The 17,830-nt window shown below is 39.4% G+C and overlaps 1 protein-coding gene across 2 annotated transcripts in view; it reads left to right on the forward strand.

Moving 5' to 3' along the window:
• The window catches only part of ADGRD1 (adhesion G protein-coupled receptor D1), a 2,063,662-nt gene that overhangs the window by 1,161,974 nt on the left and 883,858 nt on the right, over positions 1-17,830 (forward strand). For both annotated transcript variants that reach the window (XM_044068759.1, XM_044068760.1), the window contains one exon: positions 7,816-7,889. In XM_044068759.1, coding sequence (XP_043924694.1) covers positions 7,816-7,889 — 74 coding nt within the window. The remainder of the gene's footprint in view (positions 1-7,815; positions 7,890-17,830) is intronic.

The following is a 17,830-nucleotide window of genomic DNA, read 5'->3' on the forward strand; positions in this document are numbered from 1 at the left end:
CTAACAAGGTTTAGAAACATTTTTTTTTGCAGGGGAGGGGCAAGTCTACCTGTAGCCCCTGATTTGGAGGTTCTGTCCCTATAACCTGCAGCTCCTGATATGGGGGCTTTATATCTATTTCAGTAAAATTTAAATATGCTGTTTTCAAGGATGCACAAATTTGGAGAAATTATATTCGCAGTATCTGTATATTTGAGGTTTTTCTCACTTGAATACACAAATAAGATTTCTGCTGTGACCAGCTAAACCTCAATTAAGTGAAAGACAGGTATAACTTTCCCATTTTCTACTTATTTATGGTAACAGGTCCCACTCAGAAGATCGACTCAACGGCAAGTCAAACTTCATATGGTCAACTTTCTGAAATGTCAAAGCTTTTGAATGGAGAGCATAGCACAGTGGGGATTGGGGAATTTGCTATTTTCCCCACTGTAGTGCAATCTCAGTTGTTATACATAATATGCAGGGGGTGTAGAGGGTACTGGGTGTCTTGCCCCCAGCAAAAGCATAGATTTAGATTTTTATTGTTTTCTATCCTTTCCCAGTGTTGATCATATGGTCGTGACCACATGAAGTTCAACTTTCTGTTGAGTCGATCTTCTGAATGAGATCCATGGTAACATACGTGCAGCAGATACATACACACGCATACGCATGCACACCTGCTGCCTATCACACAGCTAAGGAAATATATTTATGGGACTGTGATGTGCATCTATAATTTTTCCTTATAGTTGGCACAGCTTTCTGATGTGCTTTTTCTCTTTCAGCATAAGTAGAGTGTGATAGTAATATGCAGACTACTTGAGGAGGGAGGCTTGCTGCCAGCCATGGTTAGTTTCACTCACAGGTGCTGACAAATTTTATATATTTTTAGCACATTTTGAAGATGAATTTACTTATGTTAACTTCCCACTGTGGCCCTTCACTGGAGGGCCAGATAGCAGCTTTGCTTTTTTTCAGCAGGCATCTCCAATATGTTCCGTCCCTACTGCGACTATAGCTAAGGAGTAACAGGACAATAAGGCTGGGACTGCCTTTCTAGAGCTGGGCATTCATCTCAACCTCTTAGCACAAAAATCTGGACAAAGCCATAAATAATGGAGGGTGGGGTGGACAAAGGCCCAAAATAGGGGAACATTTTAAATATTTTTCTTATAAACCAAGAACGTTGTTGATTGAATAAAAGGCTTTGTATTAGCATAGGTTTTCTGAAGGGTGCGAAATCTGAAACTCAGATGAGTGTTGTTATTTTCTTACTTCAATCCCCAATGATTTGAGAGAAGATCAAACGTTTTATGAGAAAGAGTCCAACAATATGAGGCAAAAATCCAGACAATTTGCAAAAATGTGGGCAGGAGAAAGGTATGTAGAGTGGTCATGGCCCTTAACAATGGTATCCCTCTTTCATTTCTAAAGTGATCCAGCTTCAGCCGGACCAGGTGATGGAGACTGTAGTGCATAGATCATTAAGCAGGTATCTGACCCAGGTGGAGACTCTCCTAGGGTGGATTGCAGCTTCATTTAGTTGGTTGGCTACTACCATTGGGCCACCAAGGGAGGGTGTGGCCTATACCACCAGCTAATCTGATCCATCTCTTTGGAGCAACAGTTGATACACTGCTGCTGTAGCCCCACCCTATCTCCAGCCATGTGTGTATTCTCTCTCACTCATGTCATTTCCCATACTCCGTACATGGGCCCACCCTCCCCATACTCCATACACGGGCTCACCCTCCCTGTCACCATTTGTCTATCCTGTGTCTCCAGCCATCCCCTATCTCTTCATCCTACTGCCTACCCTTCCACCTTTGTATCTGCTGTTTTGTGTATGTGCCGATGTGCCTCTGCACACTTTCTTAACTCCTTTTCCTATAACCATCTTTCCCTTTTGACTTTTGCTGTCTCTTTTCCCCATATAAAGAAAAAAATGGGTCTCTATCCTCACAAAAATGTCTTGCATACCTCTTGCCATTCTGCATACTTCTAAATATTTCCCTGTTGTGTGACTCACTGCTTGCTTTCCTCTTTTTTCTACTTTCATTTGCATCCCTTGCCTTCCGTTGTATGATTATGACAGGTGTTATACATATTTTGACAGCACTGTACTGTCAATACTGTATGGCTATTGTTTTCTGGTACTGTATGCTACCCTGCTAAGGGATGCACAAACTCACAGCACCTTGCTAATACATGCAGAGCTTTACATTTCTTGGCCTGTGAATGTCTGTTTCCTCCTGTTGCATGACTGCAGTATGTAATACCTGTAGGCAGTATTGCTAGACTACTGCACCTTGTTTGCATTTCACTGCATATGTCATCACTTGCGTAGTTATGTTCCTGTTCATTTAACTATCTGGAAGCATAGGTGTCTGCACTTAAGTGCTGGATGACCATGCATGCAGATTTCATGTCTGCCTGTGTTTGTAACACAGTGCCACTTAGCTGTGCAAGACTGTTGTAGAAATAAACTTTATCTCTGTGAATCCCAAGCTATGCTTCTATGTTAATTATATTTTAAATACTTTTTCTCATAGGTTCATAGGAAGGTACTAGGCTATTGGCCAAAGAGTTTAAGAAAGCCTATCCAACAAAGTTCCCTAGCTTATGCCACCCAAGAAAGTTAATTTCCGGTGCCCCTGTCGAGCAGAGCCACAGAAGTGATCCCCAGGGAGTATTTCCTATTTCCCATCCACTCATCAAGATTTTTCTTGAAGAATTCTAATGAGGAACTTTGCTTGACATAGATGGGTAGCTTGTTCCACACTATAGGAAGTCTCTGGGACAGGAATCTATCCCTTCAGCATGTCCTGTTTATTGTGGTGACAAGGTTTAGGTTCCTAGAGCGTGCAGCTCGGAGGGATTGGGATTTCTTAAGGTGTAGCATGTCCAAAAGCTCTGGGTTTAACATAGCTTTATATGTTAGGCAGAGATCTCCTTGGAGTAGGCAATATGCTACAGAGTAAAGCTGGACTTTTTTGAGATGGTCAGTGTAGGGCATCTCTTTGAGGCCAGTAATCCTCTTTGTGAGGTACTTCTGTGGCCTTTCAAGCTGCTGCAGATGTCTTGTGAGGTACATTCCAAAAGGGCGTTGTACTCTATAATGGGTCTAAAGAGTGCCAGGTAGAGGGGAACAGTGACTTCATTTTTCCTGGATGAGAACCCTTTTGTTATGACATGTGCCACATAGAAGGATTTCCTGACTACTGTGGCGATGTGATTATGAAAGGAGAGACTACTGTCCACCTGGGTCCCAAGGTCTCATCACACATTCGGCACTAAGCAGACTGCTGTTTATGTGGTAGTTCATGGGTACAGAGTTTTTACCAAAGGGGATGACAATGCACTTTTTGACATTGAGCTTGAGGCCATGCCTCTGACACCAAGCATCTGTCTCAGTGAAGCCCCTCTGTAGGATGTCCACATCATTTAGGGACTTGACTATGGCTCCTAGTTTGCAGTCATCTGCAAACTTTGTTAGCCAGAGGCCTTCTGTGTTAGCCTGTACTTCAGAGAAGTATATACCCAACAGGAGAGGTCCCAGGACTGATCCCTGTGGTACTCCACTTGTCACTGGTTAGAAGTCAGATTTGGAGTTTGCAACATTTACAGTGTGGGTTCTGTCAATAAGCTAGTTGGCAGCCCATCTTGTGACATAGGGATTTATACCTAGTTTAGTGAGTTTAACTATAATTCCAGAATGGGGGATGGTGTCGAAAGCCTTGGTGAGGTCAAGATAGGCTGTGTGAACCACCTTACCCTCATCTACGGCTTTGGTGACTGCCTGAAAGAAGCTGATCAGGTTCGGAAGGCATGATCTGCCTTTCACATACCTGAACTGGGTGGGGTCCAGGGTTTGGAGGTTACCTATGTCTTTGTTTATGAGTTCCATGATAATATGTTCCATGGCCTTGCAGACCAGGCTCATCAGACTAATAGGGCGCTAGTTCCCAGGATCAGTGGTGGCTCCCCCTTTCTGAAATGGAATAATCATTGCTGTGTGCCATTCACTGGGCAGTGAGATTATGACTGAACATGGTGCTTAGGTGGGGAGACAGTTCGTTCTGAAGTTCATGTAAAATGCAGCCTGGGATGTTGTCTGGTCCCATGGATGCTGTGTTTTTGGTTTTAGAGTGTGCAGCTTTTACTTGCATAGATATGATTACAGGGACTCTGCATTCTTCCTGTATAGATATGGGCCCTTTTAGGGGGTGGGGGGGTAAAGTTATCACTGAACCTATCTGCCAGGATGTTGGCAATATCAGTTATTTCTGTAATTTCCGTGCTGCTGTGCTGTAACTCAGAGCAGATCTGGGTGTTGCCATTGAGATTCTTGACATAGCTATAGAATGCTTTGTGGTTGCCCTTAGAATCAGTGGCAATTTTGTTTCCGCAGCTAGCTTTGGAGGATCTTATAAGGGATCTCAGCTTCTTACTGAGGCTGACCAGGCAGCTCCTCCACTCACGAGATTTTACTCTCTTTTGCAACAGTTTCTTCCTTCTGTTGTAGAGTTTGTTTATGGCAGGGGACCACCAGATTGCCTTCATTTTTTTGGAGGATAGTGTCTTGGTTCTATTTGGGATAGCATGATCCATACACTTGTGTAAGTGCTTATAGAGTGCATTTGTGTAGGTTTCAGCAGTCGTAACTGTATTGTCCATCTGCATGGGTGTCATGAAGTTCACCACTTCTGTCTTAAGATGCATGAAGATGGCTTTGGAGAATTTTTTTACTGTGGTTTCCTTAATGGTGGGTGGCGGTGGGATGCAGATATCTAGGGTGATTAGCTTATGGTCGGATCTGACCCATGAGGAGTTGATTTCAGGTGTGCAACACCGGTCACTCATGTTGGTAATGACTAGGTCTAGGATATTGTTGCCCCTGGTGGACGTGTGGATAAGTTGATCCAGGGCATAGGAATTTATGAATTCCAAAAAACATTGAGCGAAGGAGTTGGTACATGAGTAGTTTTCCCAGTTAATGGTGGGGTGGTTGAAACTGCCCATTATTAGGGTGCTTGATTGAACTGTAATATTTTCCAGTATATCAAGAAAAGAGGAGTGGGAATCCTGGGGTATGGTGAGGGATCTGTAGCAACCTACAATTTGGATTGCAGTTTTGCCCAGAGTTAGTTGCACTTGGATAACCTCAGATGCATTATGCTGCGCAACTAGCCTGGAGGTGTTGATATCCTTAATGAATATGGACACACCTCCAGCTTTGGTGTTCTGGTCCAGGTTAGATGGCTGAAAATTGTGGTATGAGTTATAGCCTGGTAATGCAGGGGTGCTCTCTAGAGCCGTGAACCAGGTCTCAGTCACTGCACAGATATCAATGTTCTCCATTTTAAGAAGTGCCTCGAGTGAGTGCATTTTGAGATTTAGACTTCTAGCATTGAGTAGCATTACCCTCAGTTGCTGCTTGCCTCTTCCTGTTACGATGGTGAATTTGTCATTTGAACCTTGCCTAAAAAAGGCATTGTAGACCGGCGTCAAGAGCCTTAGCCAGTATCCGGAATCCCAGGGGTGACAAGTGCAGGCCATCTCTGGCAAAGCATCATGGTCTGTTGACCATGCTGTCCCAGGCAGAGAGATATTGGATCCCCTTAGAAGACACCAGAAGCTTAGCCAATTGTTGATGTCAATCATTTTGTCCTTGTCATTCTGGGCGATGGCAGGATGCTACTCAGGGCTAGGGGCATACCCACCTGGACTACAAGATAAGAGAGCTCTTCCATGTCTCTTTTCATGAAGTCCAGGGAAGTACATCTCAGGTCGTTCACACCAACATGGACAATGACAGAGTCATATTTGTACTTGTTGTGGAGTGACCTGAGTGCCTGGGTTATGTGGCAGATCCTGGCACCCGACAGGCAGCTGACAGTAACTTTCTCCTTGTTTAGCCTGGTAAGTGGGACATCAGTGTGCCTGACTATAGAGTTACCTATGACTAGTGTGTTGGGTACTTTGGTTTGTCTTATGAGCTGTGGTTTAAGTTGCTTGCGTTTCTGCTTTGGTGGTCTCTGTTGCTTGAGCAAATTATTATTGAGAGCCTCAGAGAATGTTTTTGTGTTTCTATGTGTGGATTTTGGTGGTGTAGGTTTAGTGGGACTATGAGATGAGTGTGGTGTGGTGCAAGTGTTTACCTTCTCCTCTTGACTGTCAAGTGCAGTCTTGGTTGGAGAGAGTTTTACCTCCAGTTTGGCTAGATAAGTGCATCTCTCACAGGTTGTGGTGTTGGGTAGTAGGAGGAGAGGGTTGTCTGTGTACATGAGGCAACTGCTACATTGCCTCAGGATGCCCAGATTCATCAGATAGACAGGAGAGAACAATGGCAGCTGACCCTTGGACATACTGAATAAAAAACTACTTTCCTCTAGACAAGTGAGGAAAGTGAGCATAAGAGCTGCTTTTCTCTTAGGAAGTGAGGAAAGTAAGTACAATAACTGTTTTCCTCTAGGTAAAGAGGAAAGTTGAGTGCTGTAGTAATTTGTAGCTTATTTTGTGCTAACAACAAGTTCTAAACAAGTGGTGAGCACGAATAAGCAAATTCAAGTGCTAAAACTAAGAATCTATACCTGGATGTTGTGGTAGATAGGCTACCTAATGCTTACTACTCCCACTGATAAGCTCACTTGCAATTACTGGTTTAAAACACTTTCCCAAATGTTTTGTGTGATACCCTTATCTGTACCACTCAAAGCATTCCCCTTCAGCTAATCCAGCATTAAAACATACTCATGTTTCAAGAATTCCCTAACAGGGTACAATAGCCAAATGATAAATAATGTATCTGTATGGTGAAAGGTGCTATTATGGGATTTCACCTGTTTTTTTGTTAATTAGGCAACCTGTATTAGAAAACTGCCCGTTTTTAGGGATGTCTTTTTTGGATTTAAGTCAGTTGGACAATCGTCACACAACACAATCCAAATGCACAATACTTATCATCACACGACACAATCAAAACATGCAATGCTGAAGCAGTGGTTGTAAGAATCAAACCATCTGTTTGCTTTAAGCTCATTTTGCTTTTTCCCTTGTACATTTGAGTGCCAGCTAGAGCTAGAACTCCTATGAATGACAGAATGCATGGGTTAAACTGCCTTCTAATTATTCTGAACCAGCTTGGTTGATTTGCTGGTTGTATTACACTTTGTTATTGCTTCCCTAACTGCTGCTCACAGATTTTATACTGATGTAACAGTATTTAGACTCATTCACTGACTTCACATTGAATTCACAATGATTACCTTTCTTGGGCTAACATCCATTAAACCTGACTTAAATGTTATTTACAATTTTTTTTTTGACAAGCATAAGAAGTATAAACAATGCTTTCTTATTCTCAGACGTTTTAGAACATCTGTGACTGTCATGATGAAATGGGACAGAGAGAGTTAAACCCACCCTGTATGTGACATTAATGCCAGAATCTGTGCAGTAATATTATCAGTTCTTTGTAAGTGTAACCTGTCTTGGACACTACTGAGAACAACAGACCAGGAGCAATAAGTCATTGCCAGTAAGATATTGTATTCTGCTGTCAGATCACAGCTATTATTATGGAAATCAAATGTTCTGGAGTTTGTTCTTCTTTTATCTGAGCAAATTGCTGCCAGTTTGTTTTTCTGACGTTTTATCCCATAAATGTGGATATCATTTTAAGAGAACTGTGTTTCTGGGACTAAAAATGATATGCATTAAAGGATAATTTGCTGAAAGCATGTATGTAATGCATAAACTAAACCGCTGTTCTGTAGTGACATATCTAGACTCTAATTTCAATTGTTTTTCTCTCAACTTTTCTTTCAGAGCACAGAGCAGAGTAACCAGATGGTAAACAATACCAACAAGCTGTTTCTGTACTGTGCATTTTTGGATTACAGGTAAGTGTTTCATGTGCTGAGATGTGCTGTGTGATAAGGCAGTGTAGGTCAAACATTTTTCTAAAATAATAATAAAAATTTTATGTGAATTAAAGGAATCACACAGAATTATCAAAGCCATACAAGTATATATCAGTGATTGCATATCACAGACTGACATGCTATGCTGATAAAAAAAATAAATGTATCTGTTACATCTGTTAAATAAAGAAGGTAATTCATAGGTTGATAGCTAGGTACTAGGCTATCTGCCAAAAGGCATTTATAAGCCTAGCTGGAATGTGTTGGCTTTCGCCGCCCCCTTAGATTAGTTCCCTGTGCCTCTGTCCAGCCATTGAAGTGATCCCTGAGGTAAACTTTCTGTTTCCCATCCATTTGTCAAGGTTTCTTTTGAAGACGGTTAGCGAAGAGCTCTGCCTAATGTAGATTGGAATCTTGTTCCAGAGCATGGGAAGTCTCTGGGACTGGAATCTATCTCTCCAGCATGTCCTATTTATTGTTGTGGTGGGGTTTAGATCCCTGGAGCGTGTGGCTTGATGGGATAGGGTTTTCTTTAGGTGGAGCATGTCCATCAATTCTGGGTTGGACATGGCCTTGTATGTCAGGCAGAGATCACCTCTGAGTAGTCATAGTAACTTGTTAAGCATAATAGTTTACATTTAAAGTGCTTTGGTTTGAATATAATGACTGTATAGCTATGAAAAACTATATTATTATATAATGTTATCCAACAGCCTTGTGAAGAGGGAATGCCTGTCTATGTGGGCATGCAGATGTATATTTTTATGAATTTTTATGTACAAAAAAACTAAGATGTGCTTATTCCCAGATGCTTTCTGTGTGTGGTTGTAATGTACAGTATTTAGTGACCAAAGATTAATTTATTCGCCTTTATTAGGATAAGACCTACTTTGATGTTTTTGTGAATTCATGATTCCTGCTGGCAGTCATTGGACAACATAACTCATATGTATAGCATTTATATGCAGCTAGTGAAATACTGTGATGTATTCCTGATCTGTTAGCAGCTCCATCTTGATAAGATAAGATAAGATAAGAATAAGATCTTCCCATCTTGGAAATGGAGCCATTTATCCCTATGGGTTATATCCAAAAGTACCAGTTGAAGGGTATATGTGAACCAGGTTTATACTGTTTCAAGTTTTCGGAAACTCAAAATTCATATGGATGAGACCATATGATCGAGTTTCCGAAAACTCAAAATAAAAAAAAAGATAGAAAAATACATTTTTGTAGGCATGTTGGGGGCTGCAGCCCTACTCCCCCTGCAAATTATACATACCAACTCCAACACTGCATTACAATGGGGAAAAGGATAAATTCCCCTGTGAAGCAGTTCTATGTAGATTGTGATACAGTGGTAATAGAGGAATTTCCCCTTTTCCCCTCTGAATTGTGATCTCAGAGTTGGTATATATAACTGGATCCCTGTAAAAACATATATTTTTTTTATTTTGAGATTTTGGAAACTCAGTCATATGATCTCCACCATATGAATTTCAAGTTTAAGTTTCTGAGAACTCAGTGAAATAATATAAACCCATGTGAACCAGTAGAAGAAGATGGATGTGCTTATTGCAGCTAGTCCTTGCTTAGGTCACTAATTCTTTACCTGTGTGCCTTCCTATCCTTCTGCTCTGGGCAGTTGTAGTGCCCTCTGATGGATTATGCTTCATCGCAAGGTTGTGTGACTGAGCTCTGCTGCGTAGAAGACCTGTGGTGTTCCCTGACAACTTCCTGCATACATAATATTTCTTTCTTTCTTTTTTCTTTACGCCCACCTGATCATCTTGTCTTCTGTTCATCTGTCATCAGCTTTCATCTCTACTTTGTGCACATTTTCATTCTGTTCAAAGTCATATCATTTGAAGTTTTTATAGAAAACATAATGACAAATAATCTGTATTTCTGTACTACTTTTCCTAACTCTGACGTCAGTGTGGTGAAACATTTTCAGTTTTTAGGTGGAACTTTGCATATCTCCCATGATATCACAATAAAGGGAAGTCTGCATCTACCTTTTTACATCTCACTTTTTCCTTCTAAGCTTCTTCCTTTTTTCCTTCAACTAATTCCATTGACTTTACCTTTTCACACCCATTTAATCCCGTTACCTTCTGTCGCATTTGTCATTGCAGTATATTGAACCTGTTTAGTAGTTCCACTACTTTAAATACATTATTTTTCCATCATGCACTGATTGCATTCATCTTCAGACGCTGACTTTCTATTCCTTAATTTGTTGCATTTGATATCCACTTGAATAATTGTTGATTTGTTGTTCCGCAAAATGACTGACAGTAGTCATTTGTGATTAAAAGTCCATTTTGGTGGCAGCCCTATGGTGCAGAGGGATAAATGCCTTACTATGTCCCAGATGACTCACATTTGATTAGTGGCACAGTTGTTGGAGGGGCCACAAGGGGGGGGGGGATGGGAGTGAATGTGCGACTTCGGATCTACCATCCTGGGAGAAGAGGCAACCTAGCCTCACCACAATAGCAGTGTTTCAGCCTGGCATTATCCATACTGCAGACGGTATATCACTTAGTAAGTAGTTTGCTTTTGCATGAATGGAAGTGCACATGCACCTTCTGAAAGCAGCAATTACTAAGCTTGCAAGGCTGCTGCAGGGGGTGGGACTTAGGCCACAACTCCCCAGGAGCAGTACGGTGCTGAGACCAGCATCCAAGGTCTCCTCATTGGCCCTCGATGTTAATCAGGCAGAGCTCAGGGGAGGGCAAGGTGGGTCTTGTGGACCTAATGAATGAAGAATGGAGCTGATGGCAACTGAGGGTCAGCTGCAGGGTGGAAAAATATTCTATTTGAGTAATAAAAAAGTCAATCATCTCTGATTTTTTTCATAATTTGTATGTATTCTAACACATTGAACCCTGTTAGCATCTCACTGTGCATGTTTCCTAATTAAACTTTATCAACTGACTGATTTGAATGATTGTTGACTCTTTCCATTTAACTAACTAGTTAATTAATTAATGTTCTCTGTCTTGTGCTCTGCACCTTATAGATTTGCTTTGACAAACATAGTCAGTTGATGACTACACCAATGAAATTACTACATTACCCTGCTCTTTGTAACAGTCACTAATACTGTGAGGGAAGCACATCAGTGTTATCATTGCATGTTATCTGAATGTTTTAGTTGTTTTCAAACTGTTGCTTTTTTTGCTACTTGATTATATATCATGTTGTAGTTATCTTATTGTGGTATCATATATTTAAGATAAGTATTACTTCAGTATCATTTAAGACAAGAGTTACTTCAGTATCACTTAAGATTAAGTATTACTATAGTATCATTTGAGATGAGTTACTTCAGTATCAGTTAAGATAAGTATTACTTCAGTATCATTTAAGATAAGAGTTACTTCAGTATCACTTAAGATAAGTATTACTTCAGTATCATTTAAGATAAGAGTTACTTCAGTATCACTTAAGATAAGTATTACTTCAGTAACATTTAAGATAAGAGTTACTTCAGTATCACTTAAGATTAAGTATTACTTCAGTATCATTTGAGATGAGTTACTTCAGTATCACTTAAGATAAGTATTACTTCAGTATCATTTGAGATAAGAGTTACTTCAGTATCACTTAAGATAAGTATGACTTCAGTATCATTTGAGATGAGTTACTTCAGTATCATTTTACCAGGGGAAGACATGATGACAGAAGCTTATGTAGTCCAGGAGACATAGGATCATGGTTTCAATTTGCTAGCAACTATTTTACTCTGCTTATTCTGTTTAAAGTGGTTGCATGTTTCTGCATATGGTGATGGGAGAATTAAATATGTTTGATTTAATGTTCAGTTACATTACTCTATTTGTGTTGTGTTTCATGTGTCTTGGCTTTGTGCTGTAAAGTGTTGATGAATAAATCTGAAGAGTGCATGGAAACATGCATGATTGGCATGAAGTGTCCCTGTATAAAATATCACTGCATCTCCCTTTGTCTGTACAGTTTGTTACAATGGGAAGCATTAAAATAGCTTTTCTGCAGCAGTATTTTGATAGATCTATGCATCATTCAAGCACAGACATAGCTGGCCTGCTGAGTTCCACTGTAGTTAAAATATGCTTTAAGATGTTTATGAAATAACCTGGTATGCATTTACAAATTGTTTAGATGGAAATCTTGACTATTGGAGTGTGAAGTGACACCATACCAACGAAAATGTCATAGCAAATCTCGGTTACAAACAAAAAACCAAATATGGTGATGATTAGTGCATGGGTTTGTTCTTCGGTCATATCCAAAACACCTCTCAACTGTCCATCAGAATTTTGCAATGTCCCTCATAGTCTCTCATATAACTAGCAATAGTGGGAAAAAGTATAATGGATTACACTTAATAATGACTGCAATTAGAGTTACAGACTTATTTTACTTCAGAAAAAACAAGCTAAATTGCATTCTGTTTTCTGTCAGCTTCTCAAGTTAATAGGACTAATGCTTTCTAAAGTGTCTCTGATTGTCCTTGATTATTTCTCAGTTTGTTCTTGAGTCTGGAGATAAGAGGTTGAGAGCTTAAATGTGCGATCACCATAATGATGACTACTGTAATATAGTCCAAAGCTGTGCATTCTGGGAATTCATAACATTTTCCAAAGGGTATGTGTTGGAGGTTCTGGTGACCTAAAACTAGCACATTACTAGTATACAAAAATATTTTTAGGTATAGATGGCCCTTGCTGCAAAATATGAAGCTAACTTCACATACCACTCATGATTGTAACAATTATAAGTTTTATTTAATTTTTTGATTAAATGAACAAGAAATTAAATTTACGGTGATGCTTACTTTTAATTTCAATAAAAATAGGACTAGTTAATTTTTTGAACATAGAATCCTTGAAATGCAACATAACCTCATTCATGGAAATTTTGAGAAGTAATAAAATAATTTTGAATAGCAGTGCACTCTAAGCTGTCATTTAAAATAAAGTAGATGGACAGTTGCATCAAATTGCACTGTGTATGCATAAAGCTGAAAATGCTGTGAATTTCAAGTAATTATGTACTTAAACTCTTAAATAAAAATAACTTAGTAAACAGGGGGCTGCCTTCCTAAATCCTCTAGTTTCAGGGCTATGCCCTTAATAACTAAACATACTAATGCCAAGGTTGTATTACCTCTGAATAAACAGAATGCATGATTAAGTACTCCCTTTACCTCAATATGTAGTGACCTCATAATTAGTATATTACTTTAGTGCATTCACAGAGGGTACAGAACCTCACAATGGGAAGAGACGTTCAGGAGGGAACCCCCTGCAAAAAGTATACCATTCTATTTTCATCGTATTGTAATGGATTTTATTTATCTTCTCATGGGATATGCTGTAGTCTGTTCCATGGTTTCCAGTCAAAAGTGCATTTTTTTATATTCACATGTTCACTGCTCAGTTTTTGTCGTATACTGAACATTTATTCTTAGTGTCCTTGGCAGTGTGATAGGCAACTTTTTGCATATATTAGTGATGACTTTTGTGACAACCACACTCTGGGCCAGTAATCAAGAAGCCTGGATCCTCATCACTGTAATTGAAGAGGGATGTTCACTTGAAACAAAAATGGATACACCCAGTATTTCCAGATGCAGCTCTCTGAATCAATCACAATTTCCTTTAAGAGCACACAGGGAACACACTCAGGGTCTGGATTTCTCTGTTTGTCTCCCTTCACATCCCAAATAAGACTGTCCACTAGCACAGCTATAGAGTTGAGACCTCAGCCGAGTGTCCAAGCCAAGTTGCCCAAAACTCTTTCTCTGTGAAACCAGTGCTTTGCATCCCTGCTGCAAGCAGCTGATACACACACTCTTTGAGATTTGATTTTCACAAACACACACACACACACAAACCCACCTGGGAAGGTCTGGCACAGATTTACTAGCTATGCCCCCCCCCTGCTATCCAGACTTTAAGGTAGTTACACCTCCACCAGACACTCCAAAGCCAGCTACTCTAAGGCTCTTGCAAGTGTACCCAGTTATACTGAGAAATTAATATTAATACAAAGGGTAGTTTGGCCAACAGCAAGGCTTTCAAGAGTGACCAGAGTTGTCACCAAATATATATGTATAAGTACTCTCAGAGATTAAAACATTCTCTAAAAGACCAGCCACAATTAAAAGTTTAATTGCATTTAATAATAAGTAAGAAAAGAACATGGAAATACTATTTACAGTAAACACCAGAGTTTCAATCACATTAAATTTTAAAATAACAAATAGATTTACACAGATACAGAAAAAAACAGTACTTAACTAATCTCACTATGGTTTCTAGACTGATCTAAAGAATTACTATTCTATGATTCACTTACTAGAGGAAGGCAAGATGAAGCAGGTGAGAGGTCCTTTCTTGTCAGGTTACAAACAGATTGCAATTTGACTTCAGTCTCAACTAGTATTAAAATATAATTTTTAGTGATGGATTACAAAATGACATCACATACATCTGGTTATCTGACTTCTGGTTCCCATGCTACCCCCCCCCCCCCGGTTAGAATCTGTCAAGATTTAGCACATGTGTGACAATAATACACACTCACACAGAGCCTTGCTTGGATTTGCTGCAACTCCTGGAAGTCATAAAACAATAACAAACCTTCACCCTTCTAGAGTAACAATTAGTTCACCCCAAAGACAATGTAGAAAACTTCCTAGTACAGACTTTTTGTCTCTGACTGCATTGAGAACTGTAAGATACAACCTTTATGGCCTAAGCCAGGTAATTTAATTTCAAACTATTTTCAAAGTTAGGCGGATTGAGATTAACCTCTTTTCTTCCAGTATCCTCTGTTAAAACATATACATTTAAACAGTTGAAATAATACATGTATATTTCTTTTTCTGTCCACTAGGGCACACTATTGGTGCATTTTTAACACAAGCAGCTGTACACATACATTTTCAACACAGGCATCTGTGCAAATCAATTTGATATACAAATGACATATAATTCTTTACAAAATTCCAGATAGCTGTGCTGGCATGTTACACTCCCACTGCCCTACTTCTCTTGGCATAGCTGGCAGCAGGAGTGTCCTTACATCGTCACAAACTCATCCACTTTGGGATATGTTCCATTAATGTATATTTTTTTCATTTAGATGATTATAATTGCTGGGGGGGGTATTGCATTAGGTGACTTTTAGCCTTTAACTGTGATTACCAAAGATATTTTGTCTTTACTCAAATGTTCAATTGTGTCCTACTGACCATCACCACCTAATATATATATATATATATATATATATATATATATATATATATATATATATATATATATTTTTTTTTTTTAAATTCAATATGGAAGCCTTTTCACTTGTTTTGCATTAACAACTGCTGTCATTTGTGCAGTCATTCTGTATTGTGTTTAGGTTGTAGGGCAATTGAGAGGCTTGGCTTTAGAGAACATGTCAGTATCAATGCCTTTTGTTAGTCTATGAGTGCCATTTTGCTACCTTTGTCAAGGTTCTGCTTACCATCATGGCATTTTAATGTCAGTATGATGCATAGTCCAATAAGACTAGTTTCTACTTTCTACTGTTAATAAACTTCTTTGCTGATAAAACAAAGCCATCACTTGGCCTAATATTGACACTAGACATCTTACCATTTGAAAAGCTTGATTATGTGTGTCTGCTCATCGTTAAGGTGTTCTTAGTTTGATTGCTAAGTAGCTTTGTACGGGTATAAACGTTCACTAGTTTGCACTGCTCAAAAGAATAGTTTTGCTAGAGGCATATTTTATTGACGGTGTATTGTTGATAATTTATACTTTCTTTGGATAAAGCAAAATGATAGCATAGGATAAAACCATATATTTTCAAACTTGTATTACCAAATACATGTTTTCATTAATTAACAATGCCTATTTTTGTTTAAGCCTCTGAAGTAGTGTTTTTAGATTTGAATTGTGCAAAATTTATGTTTGTTTCCAAATGTGTGTCATTAAAGATGCTTTTGAAATTAGGTAGTCCTTGTAACATTTGTTTTACTTTGTTTTGAAAATTCTTTGTAGTTCAATTGACCTCAAAAATCAGTCTTCTGTGCCTTATTCATTCCAAATGCATTTTAAACATTGCACCTGTCCTTATCTCAGGTCATAGCTCTTCCTGATGGTATTCTGATTTTTTGTGTCTTTTGGCTTTTCCCGGTTAGGGGGTTGCCACAGTGGAACTCTGGTCCACTAATGATTGGCAGTAGACTTTCACGTGCTGGCTTGCCGGGCCTAATGCACAACTTTCAATGAAGGAATACCCATTCACACATGTCGACACACAGAAGACGCTCTAACTGAGAATCGAACGGGCAACATCTAACTGTGGGGTGACAACGCTACCGCAGCACCACCACCATGGGTACCCTGATGGTATTCTGATAATTTTCTAAAATGCTTCCAACATTTGTCTCTAAAACAATATTGACATTTTGGTTTAATCCATGTTTTTGATGCCAGCTATTGGTTTGGTAAAATCCCCCTTGGAAGATCTTAGTGTCCTCTGAGGAGGTTATGATGGCATCAAGTTTGCAGTCATTTATAAATTTGGTTAGCCATAAACTGTTAACAGTAGCTGTGACCTTGAAGAAGTAAATGCCAAAGAGAAGTGCTCCATGGTCTGAACCCTGGGATACATCATTAGACACGTCTTATGGAGGATGTAGACATCCCATTTTAATTTCCTAGATTCTGCTTGTGAGTCAGTTTTCTATCCAACAAAATATATGATTAACATTTAGTTGAGATAGTTTATCCATGGTACCTGAGTGTGAGATGATATCAAATGCCTTTCTGAGACTGAGATATTTGGTTTGTACTAATTTGCCCTTATCTATTTTTTTTCACTAACCTTCTCAAAGAAGTCAGTCAAGTTAAGTAGGCAGGAGTTTCCCCTGATAAATCCACACTGGCTTGGGCCGAGATTTTTTAGGTACCCATGTCCTTATTTATAAATTCCATAATGATCCTTTCCATAGCTTTACAGATTTACTGTTTAACTGTATTTTTTTCATACTGTGAATTCTGTTTTTGTCTATAAGTGGTTAATATGTGCTTTTCTGTGAGTATACTGTATTCTTAACCCTTAAGTTGAGTAGCATAGTCTGGATACAGGTTTGCTGCATCCAGAGCTGTTTGTTTTTGCAGTCTATGTTTCTGGCAGCCATCTTGTGTTTCCCTTCTGTGTTTATGGCAGCCATCTTTGTTGGTAGAGGCCTATTTCCTCTGCTAGTGAGAGTCACAGGGTTGCCAGGACCTTTTCTGGCACAAGCTGATTGTGTAAAGAAAGCAGGGACTAGCAGGATTGGCTAGATGTCTGAGTTAATAGAATCTTCTATTTTTTGTGGAATTTAAACCCCACATTTGAGCTGGTTTGGGCTTGTTCATATGTCACACACCACAGCTGCACTGTTTTTAACCATTTGTGAGGTATTCCAACTACAACATTTCCCTTAGTAGCACTTGTGTGATCACCTAGTAGTACTCTTCTTAGACCTTCCATCCTTTACCCCCTCAGATGTCTCTGGCCTCTCTCCCTCAGATTCTGACAAATATGGATGAACAGTTTCCTGCAGATTCTCCTGCCAGTCTGGTTGATATGGGCATCCTGAGACAGTGGAGCAACTGCCTCATGTACACGGACAACCCTCTACTACTACCATCTAGGAACACAATTTCTGAGAGTGGCAATTACATTAAAAACCCAGAGTCTATGCTCTCTCCCTCACAAGCCAGTATATTTGGCACTGAGAAGGTTGTCAACACAATCACCACACCTCAAACACCACCCACAGCTACACAACACCCACCCACATATGTCGAGGTCCTCAACAAAAACATACCCAAACAAAATAGACCTCTGAGGCAAAAATGCATGCAAACTCCAAT

Source organism: Protopterus annectens, chromosome 4.part0, assembly GCF_019279795.1.
Source record: "Protopterus annectens isolate FY-2018-M chromosome 4.part0, PAN1.0, whole genome shotgun sequence".
NCBI lineage: Eukaryota > Metazoa > Chordata > Ceratodontiformes > Protopteridae > Protopterus > Protopterus annectens.